At 38.5% G+C, this 25,121-nt stretch overlaps 1 protein-coding gene across 1 annotated transcript; it reads left to right on the forward strand.

Annotated features, from left to right (window-relative positions):
* Nucleotides 1-13,775: 13,775 nt before the first annotated feature.
* Nucleotides 13,776-23,213, forward strand: LOC100370152 (doublesex and mab-3 related transcription factor 3, truncated-like). The gene is made up of 2 exons (XM_006813666.3): nucleotides 13,776-14,362; nucleotides 22,041-23,213. Exons 1-2 carry the CDS (start codon nucleotides 13,891-13,893, stop codon nucleotides 23,099-23,101), a joined length of 1,533 nt encoding a protein of 510 aa, XP_006813729.2. The 5' UTR covers nucleotides 13,776-13,890; the 3' UTR covers nucleotides 23,102-23,213.
* Nucleotides 23,214-25,121: the final 1,908 nt, after the last annotated feature.

Below are 25,121 nucleotides of genomic sequence, written 5' to 3' on the forward strand. Positions count from 1 at the left end.
ATTTCAAGCAGTATTGCATGTACAGACAGGGTACCAACGCTATATTGAAGGCAATGGAAAGAGAATTGGCCAACATATCCGTTGACCATATATGGTCATAGAACTCATTCAATATGCATATATACAATATCTCGAGCACTATTGAAGTTAGAGACATAGAAATACCGCTATAATGAAGGCATTGGGCCAGAACGTCATGTAACCTACACGTATATACATTGCACAAATCAAATCTTCAAACTTTTTTTTCCAAATTTAATAGTGTTATGGTCCCTTTTCTTGAAAGCCGTTAATAGCTGCTCTGCAGCTATATTTATTAGGCTTTCAAGTCCCTTCAGGCTTGAAAGCCTATTGTTTTTGTTATGTTTATTATTATTATTATTATTATTATTATTATTATTATTATTATTATTATTATTCTTCCGCCAACTTCAAACGACTTCTTCTCTGAAACGGCTGGACCGTTTTGCCTGAAAATATGTATATACCTTCTACATGTCATGCCATTAAAAGTGACTGAAACAGATTTTCGATTAGTCACGTGGTTCGGCCGCCATCTTGAAACTCATTAAATATGCATGTCTCTTGTATCTCAAAAACTATTGCATGTACAAACATGGAACTAACGGTATATTGAAGGCAACGGACAAGAGAATTGGCCAAAATATTCGTTGACCATATATGGTCATAGAACTCATTAAATATGCATGTCTCTTATATCTCAAGCACTATTGCATGTACAAACGTGAAACTGACGCTATATTGAAGGAAATGGTCACGAGAATGAGCCAACATATTCGTTGACCATATAAGGTCATATACCTCATTAAATATGCATACCTATAATATCTCAGGCACTATTGCACATACAGACATGGAACCATTGCTATATTGAAGGCTTTGGACAAGAGAAATTGTCAACGTGTTTCATGACCATATATGGTCATATAACTCATTAAATATGCATGTCTCCAATATCTCAAGCACTATTGCATGTACAAACATGGAACTAACAGTATACCGAAGGCAATGGACAAGAAAATTGACCAACATATTCGTTGACCATATATGGTCATAGAACTCATTAAATATGCATGTCTCCAGTGTCTCAAGCACCATTGCAAGTATAAACATGGTACCAATGATATATTGAAGGCAATGGACAAGAAAATTGGCCAACATATCCGTTGACCATATATGGTCATAGAACTCATTAAATATGCATGTCTCGAATATCTCAAGCGCTATTCCATGTACAAACATGGAACAAACACTATATTGAAGGAAATAGAAAAGAGAATTGGCAAACATATCCGTTGACCATATATGGTCATAGATCTCATTAATTATGCATGTCTCTAATATTTCAAGCAGTATTGCATGTACAGACAGGGTACCAACGCTATATTGAAGGCAATGGAAAGAGAATTGGCCAACATATCCGTTGACCATATATGGTCATAGAACTCATTCAATATGCATATATACAATATCTTGAGCACTATTGAAGTTAGAGACATAGAAATAGCGCTATAATGAAGGCATTGGGCCAGAACGTCATGTAACCTACACGTATATACATTGCACAAATCAAATCTTCAAACTTTTTTTTCCAAATTTAATAGTGTTATGGTCCCTTTTCTTGAAAGCCGTTAATAGCTGCTCTGCAGCTATATTTATTATTATTATTCTTCCGCCAACTTCAAACGACTTCTTCTCTGAAACGGCTGCACCATTTTGCCTGAAAATTTGTATATACCTTCTACATGTCATGCCATTAAAAGTGACTGAAGCAGATTTTCGATTAGTCACGTGGTTCGGCCGCCATGTTGGAACTCATTAAATATGCATGTCTCTTGTAACTCAAAAACTATTGCATGTACGAACATGGAACTAACGGTATATTAAAGGCAACGGACAAGAGAATTGGCCAAAATATTCATTGACCATATATGGTCATAGAACTCATTAAATATGCATGTCTCTTATATCTCAAGCACTATTGCATGTACAAACGTGAAACTAACGGTATATTAAAGGCAACGGACAAGAGAATTGGCCAAAATATTCGTTGTCCATATATGGTCATAGAACTCATTAAATATGCATGTCTCTTATATCTCAAGCACTATTGCATGTACAAACGTGAAACTAACGGTATATTAAAGGCAACGGACAAGAGAATTGGCCAAAATATTCGTTGTCCATATATGGTCATAGAACTCATTAAATATGCATGTCTCTTATATCTCAAGCACTATTGCATGTACAAACGTGAAACTAACGGTATATTAAAGGCAATGGACAAGAGAATTGGCCAAAATATTCGTTGACCATATATGGTCATAGAACTCATTAAATGTGCATGTCTCTTATATCTCAAGCACTATTGCATGTACAAACGTGAAACTTACGCTATATTGAAGGTAATGGTCAAGAGAATGAGGCACCATATTCGTTGACCATATAAGGTCATATACCTCATTAAATATGCATATCTATAATATCTCAGGCTCTATTGCACATACAGGCATGGAACCATTGCTATATTGAAGGCTTTGGACAAGAGAAATTGTCAACATGTTCAATGACTATATATGGTCATATAACTCATTAAATATGCATGTCTCCAATATCTCATGTACCATTGCATGTACAAACATGGAACTAACGGTATACTGAAGGCTTTGGACAAGAGAAATTGTCAACATATTCGTTGACCATATATGGTTATAGAACACATTAAATATGCATGTCTCCAATATTTCAAGCACCATTGCAAGTGTAAACATGGTACCAATGCTATATTGAAGGCACTGGGAAAGAAAATTGGCCAACATATCCGTTGACCATATATGGTCATAGAACTCATTTAATATGCATGTCTCTAATATCTCAAGCGCTATTCCATGTACAAACATGGAACAAACACTATATTGAAGGCAATAGAAAAGAGAATTGGCCAACATATCCGTTGACTATATATGGTCATAGAGCTCATTAAATATGCATATAATATCTCGAGCACTATTGAAGTTAGAGACATGGAAATAGCGCTACAATGAAGGCATTGGGCCAGAACTTCGTGTAACCTACACCTATATACATTGCACAAATCAAATCTTCAATCTTTTTTTCCCCAAATTTAATGGTGTTATGGCTCCTTTTTCTTGAAAGCCGTTAATAGCTGCTCTGCAGCTATATTTATTATTATTAGGCTTTCAAGTCCCTTCAGGCTTGAAAGCCTATTGTTTTTGTTATGTTTATTATTATTATTATTATTCTTCCGCCAACTTCAAACGACTTCTTCTCTGAAACGGCTGGACCATTTTGCCTGAAAATTTGTATATACATTCTACATGTCATGCCATTAAAAGTGACTGAAACAGATTTTCGATTAGTCACGTGGTTCGGCCGCCATCTTGGAACTCATTAAATATGCATGTCTCTTGTATCTCAAAAACTATTGCATGTACAAACATGGAACTAACGGTATATTGAAGGCAACGCACAAGAGAATAAATTGGCTAAAATATTCGTTGACCATATATGGTCATAGAACTCATTAAATTTGCATATCTATAATATCTCAGGCACTATTGCACATACAGACATGGAACCAATGCTATATTGAAGGCTTTGGACAAGAGAAATTGTCAACATCTTCAATGACCATATATGGTCATATAACTCATTAAATATGCATGTCTCCAATATCTCAAGCACTATTGCATGTACAAACATGGAACTAACGGTATACCGAAGGCAATGGACAAGAAAATTGACCAACATATTCGTTGACCATATATGGTCATAGAACTCATTAAATATGCATGTCTCCAATATCTCAAGCATCATTGCAAGTATAAACATGTTACCAATGCTATATTGAAGGCACTGGGAAAGAAAATTGGCCAAAATATTTGTTGACCATATATGGTTATAGAACTCATTAAATATGCATGTCTCTTATATCTCAAGCACTATTGCATGTACAAACGTGAAACTAACGCTATATTGAAGGTAATGGTCAAGAGAATGAGCCAACATATTTGTTGACCATATAAGGTCATATACCTCATTAAATATGCATATCTATAATATCTCAGGCACTATTGCACATACAGACATGGAACCATTGCTATATTGAAGGCTTTGGACAAAAGAAATTGTCAACATCTTCAATGACCATATATGGTCATATAACTCATTAAATATGCATGTCTCCAATATCTCAAGCACTATTGCATGTATAAACATGGGACCAATGCTATATTGAAGGCAATACCAAAGAGAATTGGCCAACATATCCGCTGACCATATATGGTCATAGAACTCATTAAATATGCATGTCTCCAATATCTCAAGCACTGTTGCATGTATAAACATGGTACCAATGCTATATTGAGGAAACTGGGAAAGAGAATTGGCCAACATATCCGTTGACCATATATGGTCATAGAACTCATTCAATATGCATGTCTCTAATATCTCAAGCGCTATTCCATGTACAAACATGGAACAAACACTATATTGAAGGCAATAGCAAAGAGAATTGGCCAACATATCCGTTGACCATATATGGTCATAGAACTCATTAAATATGCATGTCTCTAATATTTCAAGCAGTATTGCATGTACAGAATTGGCCAACATATCCGTTGACCATATATGGTCATAGAACTCATTAGATATGCATATATATAATATCTCGAGCACTATTGAAGTTAGAGGCATGGAAATAGTGCTATAAGGAAGGCATTGGGCCAGAACGTTGTGTAAATTACACGTATATACATTGCACAAATCAAATCTTCAAACTTTTTTTTCTCCAAATTTAATGGTGTTATGGCTCTTTTTTCTTGAAAGCCGTTAATAGCTGCTCTGCAGCTATATTTAGGCTTTCAAGTCCCTTCAGGCTTGAAAGCCTATTGTTTTTGTTATGTTTATTATTATTATTATTATTATTATTATTATTATTATTATTATTATTATTATTATTCTTCCGCCAACTTCAAACGACTTCTTCTCTGAAACGGCTGGACCGTTTTGCCTGAAAATTTGTATATACCTTCTACATGTCATGCCATTAAAAGTGACTGAAACAGATTTTCGATTAGTCACGTGGTTCGGCCGCCATCTTGAAACTCATTAAATATGCATGTCTCTTGTATCTCAAAAACTATTGCATGTACAAACATGGAACTAACGGTATATTGAAGGCAACGGACAAGAGAATTGGCCAAAATATTCGTTGACCATATATGGTCATAGAACTCATTAAATATGCATGTCTCTTATATCTCAAGCACTATTGCATGTACAAACGTGAAACTGACGCTATATTGAAGGAAATGGTCACGAGAATGAGCCAACATATTCGTTGACCATATAAGGTCATATACCTCATTAAATATGCATACCTATAATATCTCAGGCACTATTGCACATACAGACATGGAACCATTGCTATATTGAAGGCTTTGGACAAGAGAAATTGTCAACGTGTTTCATGACCATATATGGTCATATAACTCATTAAATATGCATGTCTCCAATATCTCAAGCACTATTGCATGTACAAACATGGAACTAACAGTATACCGAAGGCAATGGACAAGAAAATTGACCAACATATTCGTTGACCATATATGGTCACAGAACTCATTAAATATGCATGTCTCCAGTGTCTCAAGCACCATTGCAAGTATAAACATGGTACCAATGATATATTGAAGGCAATAGACAAGAAAATTGGCCAACATATCCGTTGACCATATATGGTCATAGAACTCATTAAATATGCATGTCTCGAATATCTCAAGCGCTATTCCATGTACAAACATGGAACAAACACTATATTGAAGGAAATAGAAAAGAGAATTGGCAAACATATCCGTTGACCATATATGGTCATAGATCTCATTAAATATGCATGTCTCTAATATTTCAAGCAGTATTGCATGTACAGACAGGGTACCAACGCTATATTGAAGGCAATGGAAAGAGAATTGGCCAACATATCCGTTGACCATATATGGTCATAGAACTCATTCAATATGCATATATACAATATCTTGAGCACTATTGAAGTTAGAGACATAGAAATAGCGCTATAATGAAGGCATTGGGCCAGAACGTCATGTAACCTACACGTATATACATTGCACAAATCAAATCTTCAAACTTTTTTTTCCAAATTTAATAGTGTTATGGTCCCTTTTCTTGAAAGCCGTTAATAGCTGCTCTGCAGCTATATTTATTATTATTATTATTATTCCGCCAACTTCAAACGACTTCTTCTCTGAAACGGCTGGACCGTTTTGCCTGAAAATTTGTATATACCTTCTACATGTCATGCCATTAAAAGTGACTGAAACAGATTTTCGATTAGTCACGTGGTTCGGCCGCCATCTTGAAACTCATTAAATATGCATGTCTCTTGTATCTCAAAAACTATTGCATGTACAAACATGGAACGAACGGTATGTTAAAGGCAACGGACAAGAGAATTGGCCAAAATATTCATTGACCGTTTATGGTCATAGAACTCATTAAATATGCATGTCTCTTATATCTCAAGCACTATTGCATGTACAAACGTGAAACTAACGCTATATTGAAGGTAATGGTCAAGAGAATGAGCCAACATATTCGTTGACCATATAAGGTCATATACCTCATTAAATATGCATATCTATAATATCTCAGGCACTATTGCACATACAGACATGGAACCATTGCTATATTGAAGGCTTTGGACAAGAGAAATTGTCAACATGTTCAATGGCCATATATGGTCATATAACTCATTAAATATGCATGTCTCCAATATCTCAAGCACTATTGCATGTATAAACATGGCACCAATGCTATATTGAAGGCACTGGGAAAGAAAATTGGCCAACATATCCGTTGACCATATATGGTCATAGAACTCATTTAATATGCATGTCTCTAATATTTCAAGCAGTATTGCATGTACAGATAGGGTACCAACGCTATATTGTAGGCAATGGAAAAGAGAATTGGCCAACATATCCGTTGACCATATATGGTCATACAACTCATTAAATATGCATGTCTATAATATCTCAAGCACTATTCCGTGTACAAACATGGAACAAACACTATATTGAAGGCAATAGAAAAGAGAATTAGCCAACATATCCGTTGACCATATATGGTCATAGAACTCATTAAATATGCATGTCTCTAATATTTCAAGCAGTATTACATGTACAGATAGGGTACCAACGCTATATTGAAGGCAATGGAAAAGAGAATTGGCCAACATATCTGTTGACCATATATGGTCATCGAACTCATTTAATATGCATGTCTCTAATATCTCAAGCACTATTCCATGTACAAACATGGAACAAACACTATATTGAAGGCAATAGAAAAGAGAATTGGCCAACATATCCGTTGACCATATATGGTCATAGAACTCATTAAATATGCATGTCTCTAATATTTCAAGCAGTATTGCATGTACAGACAGGGTACCAACGCTATATTGAAGGCAATGGAAAAGAGAATTGGCCAACATATCCGTTGACCATATATGGTCATAGAACTCATTAAATATGCATATTTATAATATCTCGAGCACTATTGAAGTTAGAGACATGGAAATAGCGCTATAATGAAGACATTGGGCCAGAACGTTGTGTAACCTACACGTATATACATTGCACAAATCAAATCTTCAAACTTTTTTTTACAAATTTAATGGTGTTATGGCCCTTCAGGCTTGAAAGCCGTTAATAGCTGCTCTGCAGCTATATTTGAAATGTATTATTGGTTGTATCTGAATGTTTGAACATCTATTGAATAGCAAACAATTGTTTTAGAGATTGTACATATAATTCGTGGACAACAATAATAACACCATTTCATGAACATGCAGATAAACAATCCAATATGATTCACTTAGACTTAAGTATCTGACATTCAGATTTTTCTTGCAGAGAGAAAAAGCACATATTATATAATAATTGTTCCAAAGTCGTGTTTCGTTTTTTCTGCGACGTTTCAACTGCTGCTTTTTGTTCATTATTTCTTTAACATAAGTTAATCTTTATTCAGAGATCCGAACTAATGAAAAATAGATCAAAATCAGGGAATGACCAAGAATTTAGAGTTATGCCATTTTGGTATCTATTTACCGTGATATGCGATAAAACACATTTCCAGCAAATAACACCACATAATGCAGTAGAAATATCTAGAATTATTTTTTGGAAAATGTCGTTCCATAGTACGGGACGCTACAACCTGTATAACGTTGCCTAGTGAGATAATTGTGACGTAATAGAGATAGCACCTAAGACAGTCATGGCGTTCCATACACTTTCAAAACCTGCAGTTCACAATACTCATTGGTCATTGTATAAGGAAAGTGAATACTTTTTGCATGCACACCCTTTTTCCCAATTCGTGCGTTTTTGAACATCGGTACTACAGATACTCTTTATCGATGACCAGCCATTGCCATGTAATGGTTGTCGGAATGATTGTTATTACATCCATCGCCGCAGAATGCACCGTTTGAGGCTTTAAACATGCGCCCTCTACGACGAACGGATGAACGCATTTTAGTTACGTATTCGTATCTACAGTACTTACATGTTTGTTTTTTTCACGTGACTGGCGTTACTAGAGATTCCTCCCATTTCTTCACCTCCCTCTAACCCTAAACTTTGCCAATCTGAGGAAAATGCGCGTTTTTTCCTCTCACTTGGTAACTTTCCATCGCGTGTTTTCACTGACAAAGCATGCAGCACTGTCAAATATGATCGTGGGAATAACCTACGATGCGGCAACAAGTGAACGTTGAGGGCTGGCATCAGTGAATCACAGTTGAATATTCTATTACATGTTTAGCAGAAAAAAAATGGTAAATAATTTAAAAGGTAATTACGGATTGTTACCTTTTTTAGGTTGCGTTGACTAGTCAGTTGAGGATTCTCGTCTAGAAGTCGGGTACCAACATTGTAAAAAACACGTAAATAAGACAGGGGCAGCGGCACTAAATTTTGAATGAGGGGCGAGATCTGAAATCTAGACTCTCTGAAACGCTATTTCCAGAATTTTGAAGGCCAAAATTTCAGCTTGATTTTGACGCGACGCCCTCCCACAACATTTTTGTTTCAGGTGGGCGACCTCCCGGTGCCACTACCACTGTAGGAGTAAATATTTCGGTAGAGCAAGTTACTCGTTTAGAGGTATAAATTGCCTTTTTCATATATAAAGACAATCACATATGTTTACGTGCGCAGTGCGGTTTACTGCGCCCTCTACGACAAACGTTGAACGCATTTTGGTCACTTTTAGTATTCGAATCTATTTAGTTCATCTGAATGGCGTTACTGGAGCTTTCCCCACCCCCCTGTAAACCACAGTCTAAACCTTGCAAATTCAAGGACAATGCATGTTTGTTTCATGCAGCACTGCCAACTTTGACCGTGGGAATAACTTATGACGTGTCAACCAGTGAACGTCGCGGAACGATTAAATGAGACGCAAGTGAATCGCAGATAAATATTGTATAACATGTTTAACAAAAAAAAGTTAATAAATTTAAAGATAATTGCGGTTGTTACATTTTTCGGTTGAGTTGACTAGTCAGTTGGGGCTTCTCGTCAAGAAGGCGGGTACGCAAAAAAGTACGTATTTAGAAAAACACGCAAATAGGAGTGAATATTTTGGTAGAGCAAGTTACTCGTTTAGAGGCATAAATTGCTGCTTCACATATAAAGGCAGTCGCGCCTGTTCACGCCATTCAATATTTAGTATGGACTACTGAGAAGGCAAAACATTCATATATAATGGTTGTACGATTTGGGAGTACGTGTTTTTTATCGGGCTACGTCGTATCACATGAAACCATGACGTCATCGTATGTTACTGTAATTGAGTTCGACATAATTTGAAATTATGTCACACATGAGTGTTCACAATTCACACGTCCACCAAAATGGCACATGTTAAATAGTGTTTCGGCGTTGGGGACGCTATACACCTGCAGCTGTAATCTGACCAGATGGCACAGGCAAACGTGAGGTTATATCTCCACGGTTGTTGGCGCTCCGCTAGGATTGCTCTTAAAATCATTGTGTGTGTGTGGGTGTGTGTGTGTGATTTCCAGTGTCTTCACGTATTAATTCTTTTGAAATTGTTTTGGCTTGGCCGATTTCACTCAAACTTGGCAGGCAGGTCACACCTTCACTCTAGTTAATAGGTAAAATGTGAAACAAATTCTGGTCCACCGTTGCTATAGTAATAGCCTTTTTTGAATAGCTTCGCGCCAAATGTATCCCCTCCTACAAATTTAGGTTTAAACACCTCGGACATAGCTCATTCTATTCAGCTTGAGTGTGGACACAAAGCTACTTTTTTTGATATATTTTTTCATTACCGAGAAATTTGAACTCAAAGTTGAGGTAACTTTTCACCAATGACGATTATTTAACTCTTCTGTGATTTGTTTGGCTTGGCAAATTGTGTTCATACTTAGCAAGACAGATCATACCGTCACTAATTGGAAAAATCCTGGCCTATTACTGCCATGGCAACAGAAAAAAAAATGATTTTTGAATGATTTAGCACAAAATGTGATCTCTCCTACCAGTCTTGTAATATCAGTGTTCAAATGATCAAGCTTTTTATTTTGGCTACGTTGCAAAGATCACCGGCGCTGACATTGTTACGCTGTATCAACGTAATCCCAACGCAACTTCAATGCTGCCTTCAATCAAGGAATCTAGAAAATGCAGCCGCAAAACGGTCGGAAGTAATAATTATAACAGCAGAATACGTGCTAGTAATAAAGTAAAGTGACTTCCAAATACTGAATGTTTTTTGGCGAACTTTGTTTACGGGCCCGGTTTCAGTTATGAACCGACGTTAGCATCACGTTCATGTCCTACCATGGAAACAGCCGAAAACATGATGTTTGTTTTTTGAGCGGAGCGGATCGCTAACAAGCCTTCCGGCTTGTTATAATTAGTAGCTCCTGGTTTAGACACATTCTCCCACATTAAAAAAACAAACATTGCTGTTAGATTGTTATATCAAAGGCGATCAACCGAACTGACTAACATACATCTTAGGGAACTGGGGGGTCAGTAGTTACGTGCGAAATTATAATACCAGAAGCCTAGCTTTTCGCTAAATCCCCTAGCGTATGATATAATTTTTTTTTCGAAGAAAAGGACACTCATTGAGCTCATGACTTGAAATTATTTCAACCAATGAGTATGATATGACACTGGACGAAATAAATGAACATCTATAAATGGTCTCAAAGCAACCTCTCGAGTGTTCAAAACACGCCACAGGGCATAGCTGTCTCCCTCTCAAAAGATGTATCCTACATTGTGTGATCGTCATGGAGCGAGGTATCCCAAAATTGCCTGAGGCTGACATTCACCTCCAAACAACGAAACTTGACAGTATAGTAGAATTAAGGAAACTTTTTTGACAGTTTCAAAAAAAAGGAAAGAATGCACCCGCATTTCGCAGTGGGGGGTTTGCCAGGTGATCTCCTTCTATTTGCATAGTACGCCGTCCGTATGTGAAAAAAGTGAAGTCCGCGACCTTACCTTTGCACAGCGGGGAGTCGACTTCACCTTGAATTCCCACCACGAGTCCATGCACTGCTGTATTTATTGATTTGAGTGTTTAAAAGTATTTTGTTTTTGTTTCTTGATTTTTGTTTTTCATCGGATGTCATTTGCATTCTAGTTTCCTACATGGTTTTTGTCGCGGCATGAGCCAAAATAAGTTCATTATATTCCTGTATCAAGTGTTAAAACAGTGACAACAGTTTATATATTACGTGGCATCAACAATGCCTCTCTTGCGCCCATATGTTCACACTGTAACTGATCAGAAATAGAGAACAAGCAATACATGTTGAAACACAAACGTTGAATACAGTCACCATGGATCATCATTTGTATGAAATAAACATATAACAATGATGTGTGTGCGATTCTGTGTATATTTAAGTAACTAATTTGAATAAGCAATCGCAGTCAGCGTAAGTGTCTGGTAGTGTAAACAAACACAGCCCATTCGAGAGTAAAAACAATGCCTTTCATTGTTTGTAAAACAAATCTTGTGTCTTTATTAACAAAATACAGTTGTCGCCCAGTAGCTGCTTAGATACACGTGCGTTGGAGTGAAGGAATGGCGATGGAGGTATATGGCGGTGAAACTAATTTAATAGTTTATGTGTAAATAAATATATGCAAGAGAGTAAACGTTCCTGGATATTTGTGATTTTATACATTTATATATTGTTCGCTGGTAGATTGACGATTATGATTCAAGAGATGATGAAAAAATAAGAAATCAACTTTAAATGTTTAGTGTTATTTCAACAAATATCGTAGCTCCTTGGTTCGTATTTGAGCTGAAATTATGAATGGAGTGATGGTTGGCACTGGTAAAGCTCGCAAATATTTGAAATATTAAGTTTTTAAATATTGTTAGTAATAAAACGCTCTTGTCAATTTTAATGTAGGGAGTTGCCTGTTTACCGCAGCGTCGTGATTACATATCGGTATTTTTGTCTCGGACCCGTCTTTTCATCAATCTCAAGCAGGATCGTTTGGCATTTACAGTCTATAAAAGACAGTTGAAATCGTCGATGGATGTATCCTCCCAGTTGACATTTGTCTTTTTATAAAATCCAAAATGTTGACCGCGTTTGGCGACCTTAAAATACAACAATAACGGTAATTGGATTTTGATTTCAAAAGCATACTGGGGTGTGTATCGAACTTTTAACAATTCGTCATTCCTGCATACAGTAGTTGTTTGTTACCAAAAAAAACGGGGTTTAACTAAGACTTGTCATCGAATTTTGTTGTGATATCAACGTGAGATGTTTTGAAGGTGTGGTAGATACCTCCTCCCTTGTCAGTGGATCTGAAACCGGGCAGGAAATCAATAAAAAGTTGAAATTCCTTAGCACGCTAATTGCCTCTCCCGGGCCAAAAGAATTACTGTGTATCAGTGAAGACGAAACAGTGTGCTGCCCGAGAATGGCCTCAATTAGCCCGCTTGATGGGGCGCCTCTGCAGGGGGTCACCTGTATGTGTTCATTCTCTCCACGCCGACCGATCTCAGCGATGGTGATTGTTACTTATTCACTGCTGTACTAAATAGTGCTGTTTTGTCGACTAAATGATCCTCATTTTGTGTTCAGTACAATGCTAACTCACCTCACCTTACAAATGAGGATGTCTAACTGTCCAGGACTCTACTATTATTTTATATGGGTGGTGTGTTAGCTCAGTTGCGTGGGATCATGGAGCTAAACTTTTTTTAGCTCCATGGTGGGATATACGAGGCATTACTATTTATATGTCTTAGTTATTGCCTAGTTTTATTTTCGCTTATTTCACTGACAGCAAAGTGCACAAATTTAGATCAATTTAGGAACACCCAGCAAGTAACAAATCTGCTAAAATGAAATCCAATGAATACGTTCCTTTCTACTGGGCGGGTGTATATCACACACATGCATACGCGCACGCACACAAGGTGCAGATCAGCAAATGGCCGCAGCACGTATTAAATGTACATTTTTGGGACAATCAGGAAATTGTATGATTTCAAATTATTAGCCACAATCTCATAAACGCACACCGTGTGTTCAGTTTCCCCGCCTGTGAAATAATAGTCTCGCCCAATCCCTGGAACGAAATGCCCCGGATTACAATGCGATATCTTCCAGGTACACACACACATACAATGTAATACGCAAGTTTGTTAGTTAGTTAGTTGGGTGGCTGCTTAAAGAGTGTGTTTCATCGCCTCTAGACATTACGGTTTAGATTGACATAACTGTCAAAATATTTGCAGAGGAGGATGGAGACCGGCCTCAGTCCGTTCCCCCAGGCTACGCAGCCGTATGTGTTCATGCAACCACCCCCTACAGCGGGGGGAGGGCAGCGGGTCCAGCAGCGGCAACCCAAGTGCGCCCGATGTCGAAACCACGGTGTGCTCTCATGGTTGAAGGGACACAAGCGTTACTGTCGGTTCAAGGAATGCATGTGCGAGAAGTGCATCCTAATAGCGGAACGGCAGCGGGTCATGGCGGCTCAGGTAGCTCTTAGGAGACAGCAGGCCCACGAGCAAAGCATACTGTACCAGTACCAAATGGCTCGTAGTCTGGCGGGCGGTGATTCGGAATCGTCCGAGAAGGCTGGCGGCGAAGAAGAACATGTTCACAGCGACTCGGGTGAGAGTTTGGATACCAGCACCACGGAAAAGAAGGACACAGAGAAACACTCAGTGACGCAGAACGAAACATCGAAAGAAAACGGAAATAAAATTCCAGGTAGTGTACCATTATTGAATAAAATTTCCTAAATATTGAATAGTAAGGATTATTCTTCATAACCTTGTCGCAGATAACTATGAAGAAGAAAATAATTTTATTTTATTTTATTTTATTTTATTTTATTTTATTTTATTTTATTTTATTTTATTTTATTTTATTTTATTTTATTTTATTTTATTTTATTTTATTTTATTTTATTTTATTTTATTTTATTTTGACAATATATACACGCATTTACTCTGATTTATCTAGTTTTATGAGTTACTGACAAAAAAAACTAACACACAATATTCGTCTATCATAGTTTTGAAGCAAAATCAGTTGGCGGTTGTAACCACCATTTTATATAACTAAATATTTTTAAAACGCAAGACAAATTACTTGAACTTGAGACACAATCTATTCGTGTATGACGTTGTATTTTACGTACAATGTTACTAGCTGGTCATCGCGGTGAAAACGCACTGCGACCTTAAAAACAACATTAGCTATGTACAGACCTACTTGGAGCGAAATCCTGACATTGTTGTGTCTGTGGTATTCCATCTTATTATTATCTACCTAGTAACTTAATCGACGTTAGCACCCTTACCATTATGATCCAATTTCCTTCATCTTTTTAAAGATGTCTTCCCGTGGGACATCTACTCTACTCCAGAACGCAGAGTCTCGAAATTGTTGAAATGCTTTCTTATAGGGGATACATAGAAGCTAAGTAACTTTAAACAAACACGGCGCAAATGAGAGAAATCTGGAAACACTTAACGGGCGAGTTTGTTATATACGTGAAATTGATCCAGGAGTGGTTGGTGAAATGAACACGTGTGTCAGTTTGGGGTTCCGTGAGCAAACATGTGATCTTATCATCAGTAAACATTCTCCAAAAAGTTGTATCATCGTCGGGTTTTATTATGTTGAAGTTCTAAACCACGTTGGAATGCCGCCATTTTGTTATATGAGTTTGAAGTTCTTATCCACTCATTAAAGATAATTTTAAGAATGACAAATCGCGAAGCGTTCGGTGCTCACTTACAAGTAATTTTCTCGAACCCCAAGAGGACACATTTTTTTAAGAGTTTCTTTTACATTTGGCTGCATAAAGATGTAGCAATTTAATACCACAGAGGGCTCACTGGAATGACGGCAACAATGCCGTCGAAACGCAACACAAAATGGATTTCGAACAACACCATCTATTGACCAATCAGTTTGCGACATAGTTTGATTCCGGTAAACACCATTAAGAACGCATATGTTGCCCTTATAAAAGAATGTATGAGATTCAAACCACTATTCCCATCCTCCCGCCACTGCGTGCGGTTCACAGTAACAATAATGAATTGACGTTTTTAGTATGTCGGAAATATATTACCGATTGTTAACAAGACAGTTTTCGTAATTCATCGACGAAAATTCGGCTTCTTGTTTATTTGCGACGGTCATTTTTTTCTAACCAAACTTATATAGCAACGGATCGATCTCGCTTGAAGCCTTGAAATGGAGAGAGATATACAGATATTTGGAAATTTCGCGGAACTCAGACTATGATGGGTTGCGTATGAATTCACAAACGGCATGTGTATGTAATAAAATTTCTAGCGAAGGCCAAACATGCTAACATTGATTTGGGCTAGATCTGAGAAACGGAACGAAACGCTGTTTCCAGTTGACAAGCGGAGGGGGTGGGTTACTGTTGTGTGCACTGCCAACGCTGCGGTCTTCTAAACAACGCTTATAGGGTACTTCGCGTCCTAATTAAATCACGTAGGCACAAATGGTGAGCATCGATACGATGATGATACGCAACGGCGCTTATGTTTAACCGCCCTCATGGGCGCTCAATCGTTTCTTCAAATATTAGAACTATTCCGATGTATCCCCCATAAATGACGGATCTATACCACTAATTAACGTATCTTAAGAATCTATATTCATTTCGATAAAATATATACCAATAGTTAGTGTATTCGCCCATTCGATGCGTGCATCGCATTTAGTTGTATATAGTCTATCACACCACCGCATTGACTGTATTACAATCCATGGTCACATACTCTATACCAATGCAATGACCAACAAGTGGAAAGTTCATCTATTGGACTTCAGACATTCACTTCAGGTGAATCGTACAACTGATTGTGCTTTGCAATTTACTTTTTTGATTTCGGTAAACTAGTAGCACAGCAGGCGACCATGGGTGGGAATCAAATTATTATTTTTTTTAAAAAAACAACCTAAACAATGGCATGTATATGCTCAGACAAGTTATACCTAAGTTCTTTTGGAGCTTTCATTTTTTTTTTAAATTTCCGTCATTTTATGTTCCTTCAAGCGTATGCTTTTTCGCCTTTTTATCTTTTAAATAGAAATTCCTCGTGATGAAAAAAACTCCTGAAGCATAGTAAAGATAATCACATCATATATCAACACATCCTTTGTTTATTTCGAGTGCGTCCATCAGGTTTTGTAAACTCAAGTTCACTTTTGAACTGCAAGGCGGTCCATCTAACATCGCAATCGACGTGTATTCCTTTCTCGTCGCCGTTAGATACCACCACCCAGACTCCACCCTTGGATACACTTTGCACTGTCGGTACACCACTACCGCCGTCCGATAAAACGTATAGCGGGGTGTCGTTTTTTTAAGCCTTCATGGTTTGACAGATTCTTTCTCCCATTCTTTGCGCCAACAGGTCAATTTACTATATATATATATATGAGGTACCTTAGATTATTATCAGTAAACCAAATTGATTCTTTATACCCAGTGCGTTTTACAAAGCAGTGGAAGCTAGTTGTTTTGTGAGCTATTTTTCTTAGCTGCCATAATAGGCATTGAAGCGAAGTTCGTAACCTCCCCATCAGATCGAATCATTAGCCTTTGTCGAAGAGAGGCAGAATGTCCTATTGACTGTTTTTTTTAGGGACAGTCACTCGCTATACAAATCGTGGGCACATTTTGGAGCTGGTGGCGACTCAAAACAACCGGCTTATTTGCGGATGAAAGACAAAATTTCAAGCATACTTTTAGTAACCAAAAGGTTCTTTTGTTCTGTTGATGGGCGTTGGATGTCTAAAACTTTTGTTCAGACGAATGAAAAGGTGGAGATTTCTACACAGACTTTGCCGGTACTTAACTGCCAACACTTTCCGCTAATTAACTCTTCTCGATTTTAATGGTCGTGGCAGTCTATGCTTATTTTTCTACTTGCTGTTTTAGTCCACTACCCTGTATCGTGTAGCCAATGACACGTTGGTCTGATTCACCGAGAAATGACGTACGTTTTGAGACCATTTCAGAGAATCTTGATAACGGTCTTCATACTGTGTTTCGTAATTTAAACTGTTTTTCGCTAAATGTCGTCGGAGGTAGGGTGGTCTAATGTCATTCAACTATGATCAAATATTAGAATTTCCCGCCAGATTGAACCCTAATTGACTCCCCCCCCCCTCGTCGCACATATACGGCGATATGTTTTTTTGTCAAATATTGTAATAGTGGGTCGAATCAACAAGTTGCATTGCTCGTCGCGTCTTTGCCATCGCGCCGTCAACAGTGGGATCCATTATAGTCTACTCGGTCCGCTGAAAATGAGCATATCTTAATTTGAGTTCAATTAGCATGTTGTTATCCTTGATGAGTAGATCCAAGGATCTTATGGGGGCAGATGTTTGCGTGGCATAGCTGTCATTGACAGACGTCAGCTGATCCTTATCAATAGTTGGTAGTTTATCTGTCATTTCATTCTGCCTTCAACTGCTGACATGTCTTGTTGTCGCATTATTATGTGCGCTCATGAGCCATGGCATGGTACTCGGGGATAGTACTCCAATGCCAACTACTTGGTTGTCACCTGGCATGTGCGATCGAGGAGCTGTTGTAGTCTAGTGGTTGCTGGTGTACATTTATTAATGTAGGTTTCAGAGATAGTATTTCATTCTACGTAAAACTAACTAATAACGAGAAAATTATAAGTCGAATACTGCAATACATCAGTCTGCGCACACTATTTCATATCTAAACATAGCCCCCCCCCCCTTCCCTCTCATCATCAATTCACAGTCACACGACATATCTATGTTAATATGTATTAATATACATTACATAAATACCACGGATACATGGATATCCGGGTCACTTACGCATTATACTCACACGGGATTACACGAAATAAAGATCACGAATTACAACCAATGAGGTTCATTTTAGACGTAAAGTCAACTTTTTAGCCGTCCACTCGAGAACTTTTATTTTAATCGCGATGCCTTTGTGGAGACCGCTCGCTAAAAGAAAATCCAAGTGATTTATTCGGGAATATTTGCGAGCACACGTATCCACAAGAGCTCTGTAATATAGTCGTCAAAGAAGTGCTTTAGTGACGCACAATGAATCCCTTAAAATACTTGTTCTTTCATCTTAAGGTATATCGTGTAACGATTTACAAAGTATACAGATCTATCCAGAGGCTTATGGGTTAGTATGTAGGTGGGTTGCCGTGAATTGTACGCACCATGAGAGGAATAGCTAGAGTATTCACCGAATGGTTTTGTACATATCACAGCATTTTACTTTCAAACATAAACACTTGAAGTTTTTGAATCCTATGCTATCCTATGCATGACGCTGCCGACTTATGGTTTGTTGACACGGATTAAGAGACTCGAAAGCAAACATGTGTGTAAGATTTTTATGGTACTACAAGGATCGCGTCTTGGTTTCTTTATGGCTGGTGGCCATAACAAGTTGTATCGCCCATAATTCGCGAGAAGTTCCTGCAAGTGAAAGTACTGGAGGTCATTGCTGTGTTTACTCAATAAACTGCGCGTAACTATAGTGTGCCAAGTTCAAAGTCGTTGTGCTATGACTAATTTGGTGTAAGTTCACATCAACATATTCGGTGACACTCGAGATTTCATAATATGAATATTTAAAAATCACACTAATATTTTGAAACTATGGGTAATAATTAATACTAATTATACAGTGTATTGTCTCAGGTCCGATGTTCTGGGTCGATATTATCAAAAGTCGATACTCGCGTGATAGTATTTCGAGTTGATACATCGCGCGATATTATCTCAAGTTTATGAACTATGCATTTGTATCTATATCAAAGTCGTTATATCAAACCATTGTGTATTGTGTCGATATATCAAACGCGATGTTACGTTAAGATCAAGTTTTTCACTCGAAATTAACTTAAGTTGGCGAGAAGGAATATTATGTCAAAGTTAGGCTAAACAGTTGCCAGATTGGCGTAATATTTAACGACGATCAGCCATTTACTAATAAGTTGGTCCTGGGTCCAAAGGAACAATACCGAAAGGTCCAAGTGACACGTGCAGTTCAACGGGCGGGTAATAATGGCTAATAAATCATTGACTTTGTTCAGCAACAAGGTCCTAAATACATTGTGTGTATATGCGATATTCCTAAGCTCGGAGACTAAGTCTGAGTCCGATAGCTCTTATATGTTTCAAATACAGCGATTAGGGCGGCAATTCAGCTACCGACTACCGGCATTGTTTTACACCACTTTGCCGTATATCAAGTTCCCAAAGCATCAGGTATTCGGTATATACTTCATATTTCACACCTATACCACCGCTGCACTCCACCTGGAAAAGTATCCCATTCCCGGATATCTCCTTAAAAAGTGGAAGTGAAATGTCTATCCTATTAAATAAAGACCAGTGTTTGTGCCGTGGCTTGCTCGCCAGATTAGTAATCCGATCACGATTTTGTGGAGTCGAGGTATCGCTAGCGTTCAACCCGTCATTCACCTTTAGCCCTATTAACCACGACCAAAGTGATCCTGCCGAGCGACGCAAACAACGTCGTCGTGCTCGCACGAGACATTGTGACGCGTCCGTATAGAAACTTAGCTGTTAAGCTAGATAAACGTAGGAAAAAAATTTCGGGCAAACTTCAAGGGGAAAACAGAAGCGATTCAGTTTTAAAAGCATAACTTAACTTTGAGCACAGTCCCTTCACACGAGGTGTTGAGGGACTGTGATTTAAGTAACGTTTTCTCCCTTTTCTTTGTTCTATCCTATTTTCAATGAGACATGGTACAGACCAGTTGGCCAAAATATAAGACACAACGTGGCCATCAAAATACAGAGGGCGTGTATTTTCAACTTAGTTAGTTAGGCGCACAGCGGATTGGTAATGGACAACGCATAAAACAAACAGGGCGTACTTTATTAGAGAGTTGATGGGCGCGATGGGATTGAAATAGACAACTTGCCACATGAGTCAATGCTCTCAAAGTAGACTTAATTTAGATGTCGCTCCATATCTCGTCGATAGTGTTGGGTTAGAGAGCAAAGAGCTCACAGGCGTCGTTGCCGCCCACCCCTCGGGGCAGAGGCACACATGAACAAAACATGACACTCTTCAATACCTTGTTGATTTGTCCGCTAAACGTAAATGCGCCTTTGTGGGGAGACTTTTAAAGAAAAGTTCGACACAATACGTAAGTATCGACGAATTGGCTAGCGCGCCAATTATCTATTTAGCGTACGTAATGCTCGTTGAAGCCACGATAATGAGGTGTCTGCTTGGCAATTTGTATCGCAGTTACACTCTGTTTGCTTCCCCTTTTGGAGTTAATCCAGTTGTGAAAATAGACACCTTTCAAAGTTGTATGTATATGAGGAAAGTATCGACGTGGAGGATACAAGTGAAAAGGGCGGTTTTCATTCACGGATTAAACGTTGCATGTGTCGCAATGTGGAAATAGCATTCACAATATATGTCAACGCCGTCAAAATTGTTATTTGTCATACTAAAGTAATATCAATCAGTAAAACAGTGTAGATCGTGCAGAGTAGAGCACGTACCCGTATCCGCCTTCATAGATCGCCGGTTACAGTGTCTATAGCTTTCTCCATATCCACGAGTGTATTGTTGGTGTTAATGACACTATCCCGTTGTCGTTTCATTTTCGCCGTAATCTATAGAAAAATAGTTTTCTTTTGAGTGATTTGGGTATATTTTTTTATAACGGTTCAGGGACACGGTGTTTATATTCGTTTGTAAAAGTACGTATGAATGTAAGTAAACTTGTTTGTTGCCGACCCATAATGGAGATACAAAAATGCGTTCTCACTGAATGGATATTTACTCCATGCCATAATGGGACGCATGGAAGATATGGTGTGGGTACAGATGGCCTTCTGCCAATGATTATTCACAATGTTATTATGTTAGACACTGCTTCTCTCTGCATGGCCATGTAAACTAAACCTTCCCTAAAATACTACAAAGAAGCCATTCGTTGCTAGAGATGTCCATACTGCAATAGAACGAATCACGAGTTGCCTTTGTGGTATTCCTTTGTACAGTATTCAACTAACCAGAACATTTTATTTGATTGTTTGTCTGTTTGTTTTGTGTTTCACACGTGAGAGGTGGAGAATTAAAATAAATAACATTTAAAATCTAACTAATGTGAAAGAAAACCAGTTACATTAGAAATTTAAAAAAAATCTCAAGAAATAAGAAATTTCAGACCCCTAAATTTAAAATGGTCTGTTCCCAAATTTAACTAGGATTTGAAGTTCTACAAACCCGCTGTTGTCAATTATATCCCCCCGCAACACTACACGACATCGTTTTGCAATTGGTACTTAATAACCACCAATGTTTTATTCTTTGTATTACTTTTAGGTATTAAAGATGAAAAAGATGCGTGTCCCACAAGCCCTTGCGACGACAACGATAGTTACGACGACTATGGGAACACCGATGAGCAGAGTGATGAAGGGGAGCAGTATACGCACGAGAAATCCTGCAAACCAACAGACATATCACAGGCTCCACCGGGAGAGGTTAATTATTCGACCAAAGTAGCGACATCCCCGCCACCGACAATCAAAACAGTTGACAAAATAGCCGAGAAAACTGAGTCATCGAGGACGAGCGTGAAAGAGCGTGAAACGTCACCACCGGTATCACCGTCTTCGTCGTCGTCCGCGCTGCTAGCAACGGACTCGGAAAAAAAATCAAAACGACCGCCACTTGAGATCTTGAAGAAAATCTTCCCCACCCATAAACTTGAAATTTTAGAACTTATTTTGAAAGGCTGTAACGGGGATCTCATCAGCGCAATTGAACTGTTGCTGTCAAGTAGAACGTGTGTGCAGTACAACATCGCCAGAAACAAGGATTCCACCCCGAGTGGCCACCCGTCGGAGCCGGGCAGAGACATGATTTCTATGGAGAGCGCCCTCACGCGATTAGACGACGAGAAAGAACGTAATTCCGCTTTCCGGTCGTTGCAGCCGTCAACGAGCAGCGGAAGTCACCCGTATTACGCCAGTCTACCAATAACGTCACCACTACAGCACGGCTTCTCGTCGCGATCGCTGAATCGTTTCCAACCCTACCGACCGTCACCGTATTCTTCCCCACCAAACATCGACATGGCCTCGCTAGATCCGCGCCACGGCCGAGCGCAGCTACCACACTTACCGTACGACTACTTCAATCCTCTGCTCGCCATTCCGAACGGCAGATTCCCCCCACCGATGGTTGGGCCCCAAAGTCCGCTAGAAGAAGGTCTGCATCTGCGAAGTGCATTGAATAATAGACATCATTCTGTCGACACGCCCACCAGTGGGAGTAAAATATTGAACGGAGCAGCCGACATACCGGAAATGGGGAGGAGACACGAGAAATCGAATAGCGATTCAAAAACTGGGCATAAAGTGCGACACATTCTGAGTTAAACCATATGAAATATGCACATTTGAATGAAATGCATGTTACGTAACAAACGACTCTTGGAAACTGTCATGAATGAATATTTTCAAGTATAACGCAACTTGTGATAGGTCAAATATGGGTAAACGGCTGGACCAATAAGGTTGACTAAATTTGGAATAACGTCATACCAGTGGTGTGTCGCCACTAATGGAAATAGGCCTCGCAGTTAACCGACTTAACACACGTCATCAAGTTTGTCATTTTTTATAAAAACAGTAGTGCCTATTGGATATGATGCAGCGGAACTTGCAGATATTGAGCCATTTGTTCATTAGTTTATGCGGAAAATCGTATAGTCTCTGGAGTATAATTTCAAAAATGTCGGAACTGTTTTGCCAAGTAAAAGAAACTTAACAAAATCGCAGGAAACTAAAGTAAAAATTGACAAAAATAGAAGTCATTTAGACTTTACACCGGTTCTAGAGCCGCGTGATTTTTTTTTTGAAGAAGACAGTGGAACCAAAAACACGGAATAAAGTGTCTGTTTAAAATGCAATCTGAACAAGAACAATTGTTAGTACTGTTGTTTGATGGTGTATGTTGATAAATTAGACTACGCTGTATTTGTAGCTAATACTGCTGCGTATTCTGCAAAATGATAAGATAAATCACAATCTGATTCGGTCTACATTAAGACTGGAGTGTCGAACAATATTTAGAAATATAAATATATGTTTTCGTCTATATTGCGTTGTTTAAGCCACGCAACGCGCGCGTATGCGTATAATACAATCGCGTTTTATGCGTTGCATGAGACCCATATAAAAGATACGCGTTGCGATGACTGAGGAGCTTTGACGTCACAATAAACGGAACATGTTTATGCCACACGGCTTTGATACATCCATGGGCTGAACTTGTTTGCATGTGGGCATATGTACTGTTTGTATTTGCATGTACTTGCGTAGTTAAAGCGGTAGCGTCGTCACCTGCGCATGCGTCAGATGGTCATAGCGTGTCGCTGTTCACAAACAAGCGTCTACCTATGAGCCTTTGCGTTTTTAGCGTGTGTTGTTATCGTCGCTTGGGACTCAATTCCCGCACGTGCGAAGGTGACGACCCTCTCGCTTTAAGCAATTCAGATGTGCGTTTTAACCCATGATACTCGATGTGATAACGAGAGCTGACTACTACTTAGATAAGTGTCCGGTAAACCACAGTCCATATTCAGACAGTGCCTAGACATAAAAGTAAAGCTATCCTCGTCCAGACTTTGAAAGGGTGAGCTTCCCTAAATTAATAAATAAGTCTCTGAACAGTCTAATTGATTTTATGATCATTGCTGGACGCTTTTTATTTAAAAAAAATTAAAGTTGTATCATGCTTTATTTTTCTAATCTGTTGCTCTAATAAAGAATTTAGTATATAAACATTATTCTTGTCCCGTTATCCTGTACTGCGTCATATGAAGTGTAGCGTGAAGATAGATACTGAGCCAATAATATTATCACTGAGTGAACTACGTTAATTCCAGAAATATGCAAATTGTTTGTGACGCCCGAGCTTGGGACACTGTCAATGAGGCCTTAAAGACAAGGGAATATACATACTATTGATATACACGATTCATGACTACTCGTCGCATCTTTCCCTCTATAAGCATTTGAACACATACGAGCCGAGTCCATGTATCTCATTATAGCTCCCTGCTCTATAAGACCGTTATCCGAGTCAGTCGACTTCTCAATTTTTCTTTCACAGCGCCCCCAGCGGTTCATCTCATTAAACATTTAATTTAGGGTATACGGTTAAAATGTTAACTTCCGGGAATTCGCCGTATGCTGCACACATTTATCGATTTATTCCATTGATGAAAACCGTGTATGATGGTTGACAATTTGGTAAGTATTTTAGCAGTGTATCATCTGTATAATGCGTAAAAGAGCTGACTGGCATTCGACTCCCAGAGTACGGCATCATAAAGAATAACGCCATAGTGCGCGATATCGACTGCTGGCAGCATTATGAACATCACATTTTACC

The sequence above is a fragment of the Saccoglossus kowalevskii genome, chromosome 9, assembly GCF_978046115.1.
Source record: "Saccoglossus kowalevskii chromosome 9, keSacKowa6.1, whole genome shotgun sequence".
NCBI classification, from domain to species: Eukaryota; Metazoa; Hemichordata; class Enteropneusta; family Harrimaniidae; genus Saccoglossus; species Saccoglossus kowalevskii.

What these genes read in the sequence shown, in the direction of transcription:
- LOC100370152 (XM_006813666.3), top strand. Translation starts at nt 13,891, where the DNA reads ATGGAGACCGGCCTCAGTCCGTTCCCCCAGGCTACGCAGCCGTATGTG. An exon ending in AAACGGAAATAAAATTCCAG is followed by an intron (nt 14,363 to 22,040) that starts GTAGTGTACCAT and finishes TATTACTTTTAG; the next exon opens with GTATTAAAGATGAAAAAGAT.